This window comes from Camelus bactrianus, chromosome 5 (assembly GCF_048773025.1).
Source record: "Camelus bactrianus isolate YW-2024 breed Bactrian camel chromosome 5, ASM4877302v1, whole genome shotgun sequence".
Taxonomy (NCBI): domain Eukaryota; kingdom Metazoa; phylum Chordata; class Mammalia; order Artiodactyla; family Camelidae; genus Camelus; species Camelus bactrianus.
Window position 1 is genome coordinate 67,094,586 of NC_133543.1, and position 17,959 is coordinate 67,112,544.

The 17,959-nt window shown below is 35.4% G+C and overlaps 1 protein-coding gene across 3 annotated transcripts in view; it reads right to left on the reverse strand.

Annotated features, from left to right (window-relative positions):
• The window catches only part of HIBCH (3-hydroxyisobutyryl-CoA hydrolase), a 69,756-nt gene that overhangs the window by 49,579 nt on the left and 2,218 nt on the right, over nucleotides 1-17,959 (reverse strand). The window contains exons 2-7 of one of the 3 annotated variants that reach the window (XM_074364027.1): nucleotides 16,136-16,178; nucleotides 10,795-10,935; nucleotides 9,201-9,285; nucleotides 6,222-6,302; nucleotides 4,471-4,523; nucleotides 2,490-2,568 (exon numbers count right to left, since the gene is read on the reverse strand). In XM_074364027.1, the coding sequence (XP_074220128.1) occupies nucleotides 2,490-2,568; nucleotides 4,471-4,523; nucleotides 6,222-6,302; nucleotides 9,201-9,285; nucleotides 10,795-10,935; nucleotides 16,136-16,178 (482 nt within the window). The remainder of the gene's footprint in view (nucleotides 1-2,489; nucleotides 2,569-4,470; nucleotides 4,524-6,221; nucleotides 6,303-9,200; nucleotides 9,286-10,794; nucleotides 10,936-16,135; nucleotides 16,179-17,959) is intronic. The other 2 variants (XM_074364028.1, XM_010960042.3) reach the window with 2 other exon arrangements.

Here is a 17,959-nt window from a genome sequence, read left to right on the forward strand (position 1 = left end):
TACAAGTTCTTTCATGGAATTCAGTTGGAAGGGAAACAGGGTACTACACGTACAAAATAATGTAAAGATTTTTCTCTGTTCTATATCTACTTAAAATTAATTTTAATTTTTAAAGCAAATTGGCTTCTGTTAAAATTAACTTGAGAAAAATATGACTTTGAATGTTTAAAATAAAGGTAAAGGAAATTTAAATTCTTTCTTCCTAGGAAATAATGAATTACTCTCTCAAATTGTTACTTGTTAAAAAATTGGGTTTCTCTCTTCCAGAAACATTGTAATGACATAATCTTACATAATTTTGATTAGCCAAGTAGAGAACTACGCAGAAACATTTTTATTTTACTGTATACCAAAAACATCAAGTAAATGTTTGAATTTCTGAAACCTGAAAACATAACAGAATTTAGCCATTCCCTCTATAAAGTGCTGTGATACTCTTCATGTTAAACAACAAGAGACAGGAAAACTGTCATTTTCTTGCTGGAAATAGGTAAGATAGATAGATCAGATAGATTAGATAGGTAGGTAAAATCAAGCTCTATGGCGCCACCTTTTGGATTGTTCAAGTTTTCTTAAAATTCTTACATTATAAGAAATACTACTGATCACTATCAAGATAAAGACAGAGAAAACAATTTCTATACCTTTTCTTAAGCCATATTTATTCTCTCTTATTCTCATACTTTAATATTGGGATTAAAAATATATCTATAGAACTATTATGTATAATACCAAAATTCTATTAAAAATTCTGAAAATAAAGGCCTTTTAAATAACAAACTATGTGTTCTCAACACCTTACAGCTGTGGCTCCTAAAGTGAGCCCCCACTATCACCAGCACCATCAGCATCATAGGGGAACTTTTAGAAATGCAAATTCTTGGGCCACACTTCAAACAGACTAAACTAGAAATGGGTGTGAGAGGAATTTGCATTTTAACAAGCCCTTGGAGTGATTCTGATACAAGCTAACCTGTGAGAACCACTGCCTTAAGGGCATTCTGAAAAAGGCCCACAGCTTACACTGAACCACACTGTAGTTAAGAAATCACTTAATCAGCTCATAATTTTAGCTTCACATTGGGATTACCACTGAGTTTTAAAAACATCTGAGTTGTGCTCCAATATCTGATTTAATAGTTCTGGACGGTAAGTAAAATCTGGGTACTAGGATTTCTGAAAGACTCCAAAGTGATGCTAAATGCAGCCAAGGTTGACAGCCAATGACCTAAAGGATTACATTTTCAAAAGCTAAAGTTCACTAAGAGTCTTAGATTAAGCAAAGTTTGTAAATATGACATGAAAAGTTAGCCTTCAAAACCAAGATACATACAAAACCCATTACAAAACAAAACAAAACAAAACTAGTTTAACTCCAGTCTGTATATTTTATTCTTTCGAAGGCTACACAAGATGTTTACTATTATTTAAAGTACAACTGTTTTAATTATTAATTTATTAGCTATATACTGTACATTCCCTAGTTGTTATGGGAAGGTTAAAAAAAAAAATCAAGGCAAGATAGTTCTTTCCTTTACAGATCATCTAATGTACTTGGGCATTTTTTTGTAATAACTGACAATAAAGTATAAACACCAAATTTGGAGTAAAGATTGAATGCACTGAGTCAATGAAGGAAGAAATCACACCTAATCATAGTGGTATTTATGACTGCTAAAAAAAAATAGGGTAGCACCTCAGTCTTTAAGGATGAATTAGATGTAGAGCACACGGGACGTGTAGGTGGCAGGCCTGATGGGAGAAAAGACACACGGGTTTGGGGGGGGGGGGGTTTCTATTGCTTTTTGGTTTTTTTTTTTTTTGGTTTTATGGGGGGTTAGGGGCAGGGCTGACAATATGTAACACATGTAATAAAAAAGAACCTTTCTCATTGAGGGGTTCCTTATCTGAACCACAGATCACTGCAAATGACTTAACTACTTGCTCAATATTTCCAAAGTTAGTATATAACTGGTACCACTTTAGAATCACAGGACAGAATCAAGAGTGCAATTAATTCATTACAAACAATTGACGCCTTGGGCACTGGCTCCCAGAATTAGCATGACTCAGAATCATCTGGAGGGTTTGTTGAAACACAGACTGCTGGGCTCTGCCCTTAGAGTTTGACTCTGGGGATGGAACCCAAGAATTTGTATTTTTAACAAATTCCCAAGTGCTGCTGATACTGTTGGCCCAGGGATAACACTTTGAAAACTACTGCGTTAAGGTACTAAGACCTCATTCTCTGGTAGCATTCTGGCTAAGAAAGGCTGATATAAAGTATATTTTCATTTTCATTTTGAAAGTCATTCATACTTTTTAAATACCGAAAACTAGAGACCAGTAGGAAGAAGCACCATCACCCTTACTTCCTCTACTCAAGACAACATAATCTTGGTCTGTTTTACTGCAGTCTTCTTTTTAGAAATAAATGACGTATTCTTGGCTGTAACACACACAGGAGTGCATGCAAACATTGTACCAACCTATATCTGTCACGGAGGCCACAGGCATGGCCAGTTCATTCAGATGTGGTATGCTAGGGCAGGAACTCTTCTCAGGTTCCTATAACAAGAAGGAAGTTCTGTCCACTGACAGCACTAAGGGGAAGTTCACCAATCTTTTTGTTTCAAAACTAATCTTGTGTTATTAAATTTGAGCAATCTCTTGGTCAACTAGGCCAAATATTTACAGAAGTATTTTCAACAATTGTTATGTCAGTAATATATTTTCCTTTCATTTCTGAGAGTATTTTTCTTTTATACTTACACTAAATGATAATTTGGTTGGGTAGAAAACTCTTGGGTCTTAATGACTATTTTACAACTTTCCCAATCCATTGACTTCTGGCACTCAGCATAACCAAGTCTGAAACCAGAATAATTTATGCTGCTTTGCACATAACCTCTATCCATCAATCACTCCTGCACTCCCAGGGCTTGGCCTGAACACCTCCAGTTGTTTGTGTCTTAAAGCTTATAATTCAAAAAATTTACCAGAGCTTTTACCTAGGTGTGGATCTCTTTTCACCGATTTTTACCTGGAACACTGTGTTTCCTTTAACTATACATCTCTCAGCTTTGAGAGTTTTTTGCTTTTAATTAAATAAAAGAAAGGCATCTTTAATTACATCTGACCATTTGTTTACTTCCTATCGAGTATTTATCATTGCTGCGTTCCCAGTATCTTTCTTTCACATTCATTACTTCAAAATGTTTATTCTCATCATTTTTATCCTTGTCGTTTTTTGGTGACAGCTTCTCAAGTTTATCCTACACAGACACTTCATTATCTGTAATATTAAATTCAATTACTTCTAGTCTATTGCCTTCAAAGTGGAATGTCAGGTTCTGCTATTGCATTTTAGTTTCCAGTCATCTTTGCTCACGTTCCCTGTTCCCCTCTGCAGCCTGTTGCCCTTTCATCTGAGCTTGCTGTCTCCTTATGGGCTGTCATTCCTATTTTATTGGAGCCACATCTTTTTACATGTTATTAAGTATGTCCAATTTTTTTTGTTTGCTTTCATTTCCTTTAACATTCATGGGGGACTCTTCCTTCAAAATGCTTCAGATTATTTTCCTTCCCCTGGTTCTGCAGTATTTTTTCAGGGAGTTCCTATTTTTCCCATCTTAATACTTCCTTGACAAGTAAGCACAATCAACCCATGCTCAGTTCCTGCCACAAGCAGAGAGGTAAAGATTGCCTGGATCCTGCTTTCTAGTGGAATCCCTTCCCAGATCTAAGCAATTCCCAGTGCCAGAAGGCTTCATCTAGTGTGGTTCTACTGGGAAGAGGGGGACTTCTTGTATTCCCAATGCCTAAATCTTTGAAACACTGAACAGGTTCAATCTTTGAAATTCTACCCTTCGGCCTCCTACTACCTACTTAAATCCTACCTTTTCCTGCCATGAAAACCCATGCTGCCCTCTCATTTCTTTAAAGGCCTGTCTTTCTTATGGTCAGTGCCATACATTTGAATACTTTTTCTGTAATTATTTCATGTTTCAAGTTATTCAAGGCCAGTGACATTGACAATTTGTTTTGCATCTGTGCTATTTACAAAGATCTGTGAACTGGTAGAAGAGTGCTTTCAAAGAGCTTCACGAAGTGTCTGAATACTTTCTCTAAGATTTTGTGCAGAAGATACAATTTAGGCAACCACATCCCCACTAGTCAGAGTCTAAAAAAGAAAAAACCCTCAACATTCCAATTTCTTTTCTGAAGCTGTTGAAGCAATAGGTTTACTTATAAGCTGAAAAGGGGCTCTACGTAACCGAAAAAGAGTCCGTTTTGTTGGTTAAGAACTCACTAATTCCAGAAGCTGAAACAGCATATAACATAATTAGGAACATATTCTTTTGGGTGAAGCAAAACTGCAAGGCTCAAAACATGATTCTGTTACAAAAAGTTCTACTGTATTACATTCATCATCACACCTCTCTTCAATAATAAGAACAGTCTACTTACCCCACCCATTGTAATTCCATGAATAAGTGCAATATATGGTTTCTGGCAAGAATCTAAAAGAAACAGAGCTGTAATCAGTTATAATGTTTAAAATACATTTGTTTTTTCCAAAAATTACATGTTACATGAACTCTGAGTATTTTCCTTAGAAATTTTTAGAAGAAATACCAAAGTAGACTAAACTTTTGGCTTATAAAATATATTCTTTTTAGAATGTCAATCCATATACAATCCTGATCTATTCATCATTATTTAATAACTCAGTACTTCAATTTGGAACTAATGAAAGCCTTCAATAACTCCACTATTGAGAAAATAAAAGTTAAACGCCACATGCAAAAAAATTCCAATTACATTAGAGGCTTACAGTATAAACAAACTATTAAAAGAAAAATAAAAGACCATCTTAAAAACCTCCATGTTGTTTTTTTAATGCAAAAAAGCAGAACTCAAAATGAAAAGAATGGATACACTTCATCTCATCAAAAACTTGTCTATACCAAAAGGTAAAGTGGCAGACTGAAAGAAGCGTATTTGTAATATATATAATGTACAAAAGAAAACAGTCCAGAATACATATAGACCTACTTCATCTGTAAAAGATAAACAATCCAAAAGGAAGATAAACAAAGGATAAAACTGAAAAGAAAATCTAAATGAGTAATTAACATAAGAAAACACTTTCTACCTGACCTGTGTTCAATGAAATATAAATTACAGCCAGAGTAAGATATCAAACATGCAAAGTTTAAAAACAAGCAAAAAAATGACAGAAAGGACATGTAGAAAATCAAGTTTTGTGCTTTAGAGAAAAATTTGGAAACACATTAAAGATGTATAAACTCAATGATCTATCCATTCAGCTTCTATTACTTCTAGAAACTTTTGCACATGGGCACTAGGGGGGTATATAAGGTACATCAATCTGTATTAGCAAAAATTGGAAATAACCTAAAATATCCATTAATGAAGAATAGATAATATGGTGAAACTGAATCATATAGAACAGTTACATTCCATGTTATTAAAAATCTATGGAACAGCATTACAGTAAGATAGTATTATGCAAATTTCAAAAACAAAGTAATACTACTTTTGTTCATAAATATGTAGTAAAAATATGAAGTTTGATCTAATAGGATGCACTAAAAATTAATGACAGTGGTTGCTTCTGGAGAAAGAAATGGTACTGAGGAAAGCAACAAAATGGACTAAACAGTAATTTTAAAAACTTGTAGTATTCTATTTTATTTAAATAGTTTTTAAAACATCAAGCAAAAATAAAATATGGATATCTATTCCTTCTGGGCTGGCAGGTACACAAGAATCTGTCATTATTATTCCCTGTAATTTAACATTGAAACATATGATTGATAGAGGCTTCACTTCCAATAAAATCTGGAACATCAACTATAAAAGAAATTTCATTCTAGAGTTCCTCAATAATTAGGAAAGTAACTTCATTTCATACAGAAAACTGGGACCCAAGTTTTTCATTTTCCAAGAAAGCCAACCATATATAATCAAAATCCATGTTTTCACATTGATTGTGTGGCAAATAGTTAGGTATATAGCTTATTTACTAAAGTGTGAATTGTTCTGGAATGAGCAGTCAGACTAGTTTAATCAAGTTTATTCCTGGCACAAAGTATATAAAAGATTAAATAAGAGTGTCTGTTGATTACATTTTAACAATTCACACTGTGCAACTTAAGTCTTGATTTTCAAAGCTCTCACCAGAGCACACATACCAATGGCATTGTTCAGCACATATTCTTCTCTGAAGAGGTCCTGAGTCATCTTCTGGTCCGTCTTCCTAGCTTCTGAGAGTGCTACAATAAAAAAAAAAGAAAAAAAGGATTACAAATCAAAGAAAGTGTTTTCTAGTCAATACAGTCAAATAGAATAAATTTAAAATACTGTGATAGTAAGTACCAGGGGGAAATTCTAGAATGGTTTGTTAAGGTTCTGAAGATGTTCATGCCACAGACATACTATAGTTAGCCCCAGATCCATAATCCAAATTCAAATGTCAAGGCAAAAATTCTTATTCAGAACCTCTTACAAAGTGTAAAATTAGAAGTTATATAGCACTACAAAATGCATTTTCTTCTATTTTCTGTAGCACCTAAATAAACATTTGCTGGATACATACTTCCTTTGGTAACGTACCTTAATACAAAGTACCTTATACTTATACACAGAGAAAGGCATGCACATGTGTGTGCACACAGAGTTCTACATATTCCGTCTAAATACTTCTGCCACATTCATTTCACCATGGAAGATTTGTTGAGCCTCTACTAGTAACCACACAATGTTTTAGATAACAAGACAGCAATCTAAGATGGCCACCCTGGAGTTCTGACTAGTAAGACAGACACACTACTAAAACACACTCCTGTGTTATGCTCGCTATAAGCCTGGAGTGCTGTGGGAATGGGAGCAAGAGAGGTGTAATTAAAAGACTTCCCAGAAGAGAGAGATCTGAGCCAAACATGAATGATCAGTAGAGATTTCCCAGAAAATGACTGGAGAAAGTTCTGAGTAGAGAAAGAAGTACTACAAAGGCACACAGGCAAGAAAGAATAAAATCAAGAAATAAGTAGTTTTAAAGGACTAAAGGAGAATGGTAAAAAGTGAGGCTAGAGAGGTAAATGAGATAGTAGTATCTTTGTTTATTAATATCAATGAAATATAACTTCTCAAAGATGTTCTACAGCATAGGAATACCTGGCTTAATAAGCAGGTGTTCAGTAAATATCTAAATAATAAATAATATCAAATGGTTTCATTTCCATTGCAATTTCCTATTATCCAGACTTCACCGCTACTGTATTCCTATTCTAGTCAACATAAAACTACTAACAAACCACTCTCTTCCATATATTGCAGGCTGATATGCTTTTCCTGCCTTCAAGTCCTATGAGTATTACCTACTAAAATATAAATTAAAATGTAAATATACACGTTTCCTCTTTTATGGGAAAGTTACATAAAAATTGTTGACTATTAACAGATTTTTAGACTAACTCCAGAACTCTGATATAGTTTCCTTCAAAATGTTCCAACCAAATGTTAGCTTATTTTCCCAGTTTTTTAAAAAAAGCTTTGATATCTAGTTTTCTTGTTCTGAGTCTTTCACCAATAAAACCCCCAAAACCCTCATCTATTATCTTTTATTCAGTCTTTGTCATTTCTTACCATTTCTCTAAAAGGAAAGGAGTGAGAACTGTATTGCCTGTGGAATAAAGCTTTTGCCTCAGAACTCTTTGGAGATTTCCTTTTAACCTTCTAATCAATTGGTTCCATATAAATTAAATGATGTTAATATCATTAAAAAAATTTTTTTCAGAGTGCCACTTACTTAGACTATGATGTTTAAAGAAACTAAATTTCCTAGAATTGAAATACACTGCTTTATACATGTAAACTAGAATAACTCTAGAATTTATAACAGTATTTTTTTTTTTTTAATTTAAAAAAATTTTTTTTCTTTTTGGGGGGAGGAGGTAATTAGGTTTATTTATTTTTAGAGTAGGTACTGGGGAATGAACCCAGGATCTTGTGCATGCTAAGCATGTGCTTTAGCACTTAAGCTATACCCTCCCCCTAGTATTTCTTATTATCAATATAAAGTTAGGCCTATATGCAAAAATAGCTCACAGTCAGAAGAAGCTAAAAATCAATACATAAGGCTCTGCCCATTTGTAAAGTGACAAGATAGAAGGCCCAACTCTAGAGGAAAGGTCAATTCCAGGCTGGAAAACATTTTAATTGTGGGCAAAACAATAAATTCAAAACAATTCTGCTAACAAGTCAATCTAAGCAACTAAAAATTTTAAAGTGAAATTTGAAGACTCAGTTACTTTAACACGTATTTGGAATTATGTCCTGAATCAAGCTTGTTTCTTCCTATTTCAAATATAATGGTTTACATAAAGTTATAAAATTCATAAATAGATCAACCCGAACATTATTGTCTTAACCCAATATGAAAAACAAACAAATATAAAATGTAAAACACAAGGAAAAGACCATCGCAGGAACCTATCAATCCCATAAGAAACAAAACTGAAAATGTGAGAACAGTTTTCAGTATACATAAAATACTGACAAGTGGTAATAACATTTCTTCTTTTTATCTTTAATAGTTAAATGTGTACAGATTGACCCAAATAATTAGAAAGACAAGGAGAATTAATCTTTTTATTCATCTCAGCATGTTCATTTAAACACACATAAAAAATATATTGATAATATTATAGGATAAATTCTGTAAGGACATTCTTGCTTTGGGATCATGAACAATGGGAAAGTACAAACTCATGGAAATATGTGAGAGCATGGCATATGTGCAGAATGGCAAGTCACTTACATAGCCAGACGGAACTGCTTAATATCAGCTTTTCCAAAATGAAAAGTGGACTCATTAACCATAACTGGACATTTTGTTTAGAATAATTCAGGAAGAGAACCAAGATATCTGAAGTGCATATGTGTAGTTAAAAAATAAAACAATTCACTATTCTCATTTTTCTATTAATTACAAAAGGTAAGTCTTTAATTTTTCCTTTTTCTAAGTTAACTTCATTAAGAATTATTAACATTATAATTTTAAAAATTCTAAGAAGTAAAGCAAATTACAAAGCACTATAAAAATCTGCTAATACCTTATCAGTGCTATTGGGGGAAAAAAGATTTAGGTGAGAGGGGAAAAAAGTTTTTACCTCTGATATCACCCCCAGCACAGAAAGCCTTTCCACCAGCTCCCTTTATGATGACCAGGAAAGTTTCTGGATCTTGTTCCCATTTCTGTCCAAATGTAAAAGAAGATAGTATATAGCATATCATAAATACAAACTCATGAAAGATATGTTTGCATGCACATAGACATATATATGTATAGACAGAGATATATGTGGATATACATAAAGCATAAGCTTTATAAAGCATATCCAGAAGAATGGATCCCACTTTCATTTTCTTTTCTGGCATAAATTAGAGGTCACTCCAACAAACTTGCTAGATGAGTGCATTTTGTGATCCAGATTTGATGATGGCAACTGAAATCTTTACCACGACACCTTTGAAACCAAGGTGAAAAAATACGGGCTTAATTTTATGTTATATAAGCTTATAAATGTGGTGAACAAATCAGCCCGAAGACTGTTGATAAATAGAACAGTAAACCTTTCTACTGTGGTGATACAGGCCTACTGACAAATTTAAAAGGAACAGAGTTAAAAAAAAAAAAAACACTTCTATTGATCAGATCTGAAAGCGATCTTGGGTTGGTAAGGACAGCTAATAATTAAGTAGGATGAAAGAATCAAGAACCAGTGGAAATTGAAAAGGCTAAAACAATGGATCAAACAAAAAATTAGTTAACCAGAGACAGAGAAATTAACAGGAAATCCATAAATTCTACACTTGAGAATAAAAATAAAAAATGGGCAAAGAAGAGATAGAACTAGACAGATTAACCTTATGGTTGTCCAAAAAAGGTTAATACAATGGGTTACATTAATAGAAGTATGGTATTCTCACATGGAAGTTTCTACTTTCTTCCACTTTAATCTGGAACACTTGGTCTATTTCTCTGTATCACATTTAAGAACATATTACAAAGTGTCCCAAACAGACAAAGCAGGATGGAAGAGAGACTCATCAAATGAATAAAGGAACTTGTGACCAGGGGAGAACTAGTCTTTAACCCCTGTGCGGCCAACTGTGTTAGGTACACTATTTCACTTCATCTTCACAACAATTCTATGAAATATTATCATCCCCATGTCACAGATGAGTAAATGAAATACAGAGAGATTAACTTTCCCAATCTACACAGTTAATAGAAATCCAAGTTCCAAGCACAAGTGGTCTGACTTCAAGTTGTGCTTTTTCACTGCACCATGCAGTTAACTTAGAAAAGCTTAAGGTCTTCTTTAAGAAAAGGCTGGGCAAGCAGTTCAACAACAGCCGTCTTCAAATCTGGAAGCAGATTAGATTTGTATACTCATGACTCAAGAGGCAGAACCAGTATACTGGTTAAAAAGTTGGATAAATAAAGAGTGGCAGAGCACAAGAAGAAACTTGGAGCTATGTAAAAGTGGAAGAGGCTGTCTTGTGAGGCGATGAGCTCCCTGTCACTAGGGGTGCTCCCCTAGGATAACCACTTAGGGGAAGTGCTGAGGACCCAAGAATCGATGGGATTTGGGCACTGATTCCAGATAGTCCAATGATTCTATAGAGAGAATACAGAAGTGTTCTATTAAGATATACATTTAAAAGGATCCATATGATTGCTTTAAGAAAATTACAAACCTTTAGTTGTGGATAAATCTGCCGAATCATATTAAGATTCAGTGCATTCAGGAACTGTGGTCTGTTTAGCGTTATCACTCCTGCATAACCTTTTCTTTCCAAAAGCACTTCTGCTGCTGCATCTGTGTGCTTAGACACCTTCTGTGTAAACAGAGAATAACTATAAGATGAAATTCATTAAGGTTTTGTCACAAGCCAACATCAAAACATATACATTAAATACAAATCTTTCACACAATGTTAAGGGTAATTTAATGGGTCACTAGATACGTCTGACAAAGGTTTCTGAGTTTATTTAGACTCTGTAGACAGACAATCCAAATCAGACTACACATACCTCTTAAATCTCTTAATTTTTATTTCTGAGTAAACTTGGTCAACTGATTTAAAATAGAACCCAGCCCTAGAATTTCCTGGACTATGAAATACTCCTATTTCTGTGTACCAAGCAAATATTCCATATTAGGTACTTGGAAATCAAAGGCGAATAGAGAGGGCAAATAATTCTGCCTATAGCAGCTACCAACAACTGGGACAAAAAACATGGTATTTGAGTTGGGCCTTGATGTATGCCAAGAAAAAAAGAGGGGTGAGAATCTTGGAGAGCAGCACATGCTAAAACATAAACAATGAATATTTGGAAATATTAAGATGTTAAACATGAATGGAATAAAAGCTGGTTGAGGAAATGAGTGATGGGAAAATAGGTGGAATAAGTAGTTTAAGGCCAGATTACAAGTCATATCATTGTAAAGAACTTGCCTAAGTCATGGAGTGAGGCAAGTGACCTCCCCTTCAATACTCACGGTAGTTCTAACTTCCTTGATTAATCCCCTACTCATATGAAAAGACAGATGAAAGAGTAAAAAAGCTGCACTTTTCAGATACCTAATCATTCTAAATTTTAAAGTAATACAGATAAAAGTTTTCAAAGCATACAAACTTGTTACATACGAGTATTAATAAACTCTCATCTCCTTCCACATTGTATTTCTTTTTTGCTTGACCCATGTCAGATTCGCCAGCCAAAAAAAATTTTTAAGTTTCATGACTGCTTTCACTGAACAATTTTACATAAATTTTTAACTAACCAGATGCAATCATTTAAAATCCTATTATTTGGTTTCAGCTCTGAGATGCTGAGAGCTGAAAAGATGCACCTTCTGACCATATAACAAGAAAAAAAGATGAACAGACTGCAAATTAATGGCTTTTGGTGAACTCAATCAGAGAAGTGAGGTCACAGGGCAAACGGCCAGTAATAAAAACTGGAGACAGGTGCCTTCAGGGAGATGCAGGACCAGAATAAGTGCTTACCTCAGGCAGAAGCCCTAAGAAAGATTAACTAGAATTTTTGATGACTTGCTAGAGGCCGAGTGAGGGCAAGTGTGATAGTATGAAGCTCTGGAGGACGGGTGGGTGGTCACAGTCATGGGTGGGGAGATTCCACACTTGCTGGTTCTTCCTCTTGGAACCCAAACAGGCCCTCCCAGGGAAGACTGGAGAAAGCCTTCCCATGAAGTGCTGGCTGAGGGAGGGGAACAGCAAGCACAGCTAAATCCTTTCCCCTCATCTTCCATACAGAACAAAAGGCTAAATCTGCAGGGAGGGAGGAAGGACTTCAAAGCTGGCAGCTCAGGCATGGAGCCCCACTACAGTGGAAGAATGGGATGGAAGCCTACAAAATAAAATCCTTAATCCCAAGGGAGAAGCACTTTAAAACCATAGCCTACTGACTTTAGTGTTTACCAACCACAGCTGGGAAAAGAAAGGGCACAAAGGAGAAAAAAAAAAGGCAGCCCATCCCCAGCCAAGGAACAGAACGCTTATGATGGCCACACCCCTGGACTCCAGTTCACACTGACCTCCAAACACTGAGGATTAATGGGATAGAACACCAAAAGTATGATCCACAAAAGAAAAAACTGATAAGCTGAATTTCATAAAATTAGAAGCTTCAGTTCTGCAAAAGATACTGTTAGAGACAAGAAAGACAAGCCAGAAATTAGAAGAAAATACTTGGATATCACATATCAGACAAAAGATTTGCATCCAAAATATACAACTGTATAAACAACTCTTAAAAATCAGTAAGAAAACAAGTCAATCCTAAAACAGGCAAAAAAAAATTGAGGATCTTCAAGGAATATATAGGGATGGCAAAAAAAAAAAAAAAAAAAAAACACATGAAACTCTCAACATTTCTCATTAGGAAAATGCAAATTAAAACCATAATGAGATACCACCACACACATATTAAAATGGCTAAAATCCAAAAACAGACAATAACATGCTGCCAAGGACATAGAACAGCAGGAACTCATTCATTCTTAGAGGAACTGCAAACTCGTATAGCCACTTTGGAAGACAACTCGGCAAACTTATAAAGTTACACACAGACTTACCATACAATCCAGCTATCACACCCCTAGATATTTCCCCAAGTGAATTAAAAACATATGCATACAAAAACCTGTAAACAACCATTTAGCAGTTTTATTTATAATTGCTAAAACCTGGAGGCAACCAAGATACCCTTCAACAGGGAGATGGATAAACTGTGGTACATCCAAACAATGGAATACCATTCAATGATGAAAAGGACCAAGTTATCAATTCATGCAACAACACAGACGAATCTTAAACGCATTCTGCCAAGTGAAATAATCTATATTTACAAAAGCCATTATATTGTATGATTCCATACAATCCAAAAATGACAATAACATGCTGCCATTATATTGTATGATTCATATGACATTCTGTAGAGGACAAAACGATAGGGGCATAAGCCAGGTCAGCGGTTGGGAGTGGGAGAAGTGGCTGACTACAGAGGGGAAGTTTTAGGGTGACAGCACTGCTCTGTACGGACTTAGGGTGGTGGATGCATAATTTATGCATCTGTCAAAACTCACAGAAGGTTACATCACAAAGAGTGAACTTTAATGTATACAAACTATTTTTTTAAAAATCAGCCAGGATGTCAAGGGATTCCAACATGGAATGCAGACTATGACAAATCAATCTAACTGAACTACACATGCATGTCATAAGCATACTGAAGTGACTTCAGTGACGGTGGCAGGAAAGTTGACGTAAGTAACTTTAGAAAACAATCATTTGATTGGAAACTGTAAGGAAATAAACAAAAGAACTGTACACTAACACTGCTCTAGTTAGTAAATTTGATTCACATGGTGGGGGTGGTTAAAATTGTGAAACTGCTTTGCATCTATACTGAGGTTAAACAAGTGACAGAGGGTTGTCAGTGAGAACCAGACTCTCACTGTCTGGAGGAGAGTTACAAACAAGCAAGAAGGGAAGGCTACAATGAACCCTGCCCTATGGTACTGAATTAAAGTCAGAGACAGTGGTATAAATCTGTTATCTTAATAAATACACACATAGGATAAATACAGAAACTACAGATATGATACATGAGTTAGCAAACACTGTACACTATATGCATTCTACCATACATACAAGCATTACCCTAGCTCTAACCCCCAAGAGAAAGCCATGACACCCCAGTAGCAAAGAGCCAGCCCAGAGCTTACATCTTGATTTCTAAATGCAATTCTCTAGTAAAGGCAACCAGGGCTCCTTGGAGAAATGACTGATCCCAGAGCCAGGAAAGGGAAAAGGTGAGAGGAGCCCAGAGCACACTTCTCATACCAGAAAGTAAGGAGTACTTTAAAAAAAAAATTGAAAATTAAAAGAATATGGTCCTATCAAAAAGACACAAGAAGCCAAAATGAAGGAATTCCTAATGGCCAAAGCTGGAATTATCTGAGTAGCAAAATAAATAATGTGCTGTTAGATTATAACCCAAAGAATAAAATAAATATCCATGAGTCCACACTGATAAAAATAACTGAATAAATCAATGGAGAAGAGCTGATTCTCCCCACAGAAGAACTCTAAATGATTTATGTAGAAATGCCCCTTCCAGGAGGTAGAGCTTAGTCCCTTCACCTTTTGAGTGTGGGATGAACTTACTGACTTGTTTCCAAAGAACAGAGTGTGAAAAGGGAAAAATGGTAACTTTAGAAAAGAAACACTGACATGTCTTACTGACCTTTCTCTCTACCCAGTCTCATATCCTTCCAGTACATACAGTGTATGAAACACCCCAAGCGAAGTCTGGGTTGGTACCTTATAAACAAATGCTTTACTATTTCTGCACCAAACCAGAAATATTTACCCTAGTTAGGATAAAGACAAAAAAAAAGAAAAGCTTTAAGTATGCTCAGGTTAGATTGTCCCACCAAATATAACCACAAATAAACCACAAACCCACCACGAACTTCTGGTTTTCAGGTTTTAGAGTTGCAGATAAAAGATCTGTAGTGTCCACTCCTTAAAGACTATAATGAGAATCAACTGAGCTAACACATATGAAGTACTCAGAACAGCATCTGGCACACCCTACTGCCGTATCAGAGTGACTTGTCATTTTAACGTGCAAGGTACTTGTCAGGCTGTATGAAAGGTGTCTCAGTTCACTTAGGCTGCTGAAACAAAAATACCATAGACTGGGCGGCTTGTACAGCATTTAATTCTCACAGCTCTGGAGGCTAGAAAGTCCAAGATAAGGCAGCTGCGGATTCGGTGTTTGGTGAAGTCTTACTTCCCGGTTCATAAATGGCTATCTTCTCACTGTGTCCTCCCCCAGAAGGCAGAAGAAGTGAGGGAGCTCCCTGGTGTCTCTTTTATAAAAGCACTGACCCCATTCATGAGAGCTCCACCTTTATGACCTAATCACCACTTAAAGTCCTCACCTCCAAATACCAACATGTGGGGGATTCGATTTCAAAATATGAATTTTGCGGGGACATATGCAGTCAATAGCAGAGATATACAAAAATGAATTAAAAGTATTTCTTCCTTGCAGTGTGATAAACTAACGCCCTCTAAGCTTTGGAAGGGTACTATTAGTACAAAGTAGCTAATGTGTATAAAATGATTATTGTATGCCAACCACTATGCTAGATTTTTAAGTGATTTACTTATCACTCATAAGCACTCTAAGGTGGATACTATTAGCCCCATTTTATATATGTAAGAAAGGAGGCTGAGAGAGACCAAGTAATCTGCCCAAGATTAAGCAGTGGACCCATTATTTAAACCCAGGCATTTTGACTTAAGATCCATCCCCTTATCCATAACTTTATGCCACCTTCTATAAGTTATATGTGTCAAGTCTTGGCACTATAAAATTGGAAACTATGGTGTACCAAAGCCAACGAAACCTGCCAGTATTTCTCTACCTCCCTAACAATGACATTTTAAGTTACACTTCATAATCTAATAATGCCAACAAAACAAAGTCCAAACTTACCAAATGCTGCAGTATGACATTAGTCCTTCTGGATGAATTAAACCTGAAACAAATGTAGAATACAATGAATATAGTAATGTGGGTAATCATGTTTCAATGTATAAATACTATATTCCCTTTTGTTTGCTCCAGCCTTTTTGAAAAGGTATTACAAAAGTTAAGAGTTTAACTCTCATTCACTGTGGTAAGAACACAAAACGATATGGCCACTTTGAAAGTCTAGCAGTTTCTTACAAAACGAAACAAAAACATAATCTTACCACATGACCCAGCAATTGCACTCCTTGGTATTTACCCAAATAAGTTGGAAACTTATATTCACTCACACACACACAAAACATCCTGCACATGAACGTTTATGGTAGCTTTATTCATAATAGCCAAAACGTGGAAGTAACAAAGAGGTTCTTCAATAGCTGGATGGATAAACAAACTGTGGTATATCTATACAATTAAATATTACTCAGCAATAAGAAGAAATCCACTGTCTTTCCGCAAAAGGACATCGAGGAACAATAAATGCATACTACTAAGTAAAAAAAGCCAATCTGAAAAGGCTACATACTGTATGATTCTAACTATAGGACATTCTGAAAAAGGTGAAACTAAGGAGACAGTAAAAAGATCAGTAGTTACCAGGAGTTTAGTGGGGGAGGGAGAGAAAAACAGGTGGAACACATGGGATGTTTAGGGCAGTGAAACTAGTCTTCACGACTGTAATGAGAGACCCGTCATTACACATTCGTCAAAATTTTCTGCAAACCTAAAACAAACACAGGACTGACTTCAAGTCCTAGTTTTCTTTACGAGACAGAATTTTATTTCAAAGAAAATTAATGTAAACCTACCAAATGTAAGTTTGAAGCACTGTGCACAGCATTTCTAGGTCAAAAAAAAAATCTCTAGACCAATTACTATAAAACAGAATAGAAAATGAACCCAAGTACAACTAAGTTTCCTGCCAGATTCTATATAATCTATTTTCTACTTACACTGATTTATACTCAGCTGTTATTCAAAATCTAGTATTAACTTTTAAATCACAAAAATGTATTTGAATGAAAACGAATATATGTATGTATATGCATGACTGGGACACTGTGCTGTACACCAGAAATTGACACACTGTAAATGACTGTACATATATATATATAAAGTGTATTTGAGTATGCAGAGTCCCCAAGTGATGCTGAATTTATGGGCTTCTCTTTCCTTCCTTTTGGCTCCAAAACTGCCATCTGGTGGAAGGCAAGAGACATACACGTTCCAGCTACTGCTAATTTACTAGTTCACTTTATCAGGCCTATTTTCTTCAGGTGATGGTCAACTTGGCGGCTTGTACCAGTTGTTCTGAAAGTGTGGTTCCTAGACCAACACCATCAGTTCACCGGGGAACTAGTTAGAAATGCAAATTCTTGGCCCCACCCCACCCGCCTATGGAATCGAGACACTCTGGGGTAAGGCCCAGAAAGAAATCTCTGTTTAACAAACCCTCCAAGTGATTCTGATCCATGCTAAAGTTAAAAGCAACTGTCTTAGAAGGGTAAGAACCTTGCTAATTTAGATTTGATTATCCAATAAAGCACACATGGGCTAACAAAATTAAACAACTTTTCAAGAAACTGTTTAAGATTATGACATAATAAAAATGTGCTTAATGAAGATTACAGAAGTAGGCAAGGTAGAATGTGGAAAGCACAGATCAAGCCCAAGGCCAAGTAATTCAGGCAAGAACTGATGAAGAGCAGCTGTGGAATCAAAGGAATGATTTACTGAGTTATTACGAAGTTAAAAACTCAAAGGAAAAGATAAAGAATTATATCA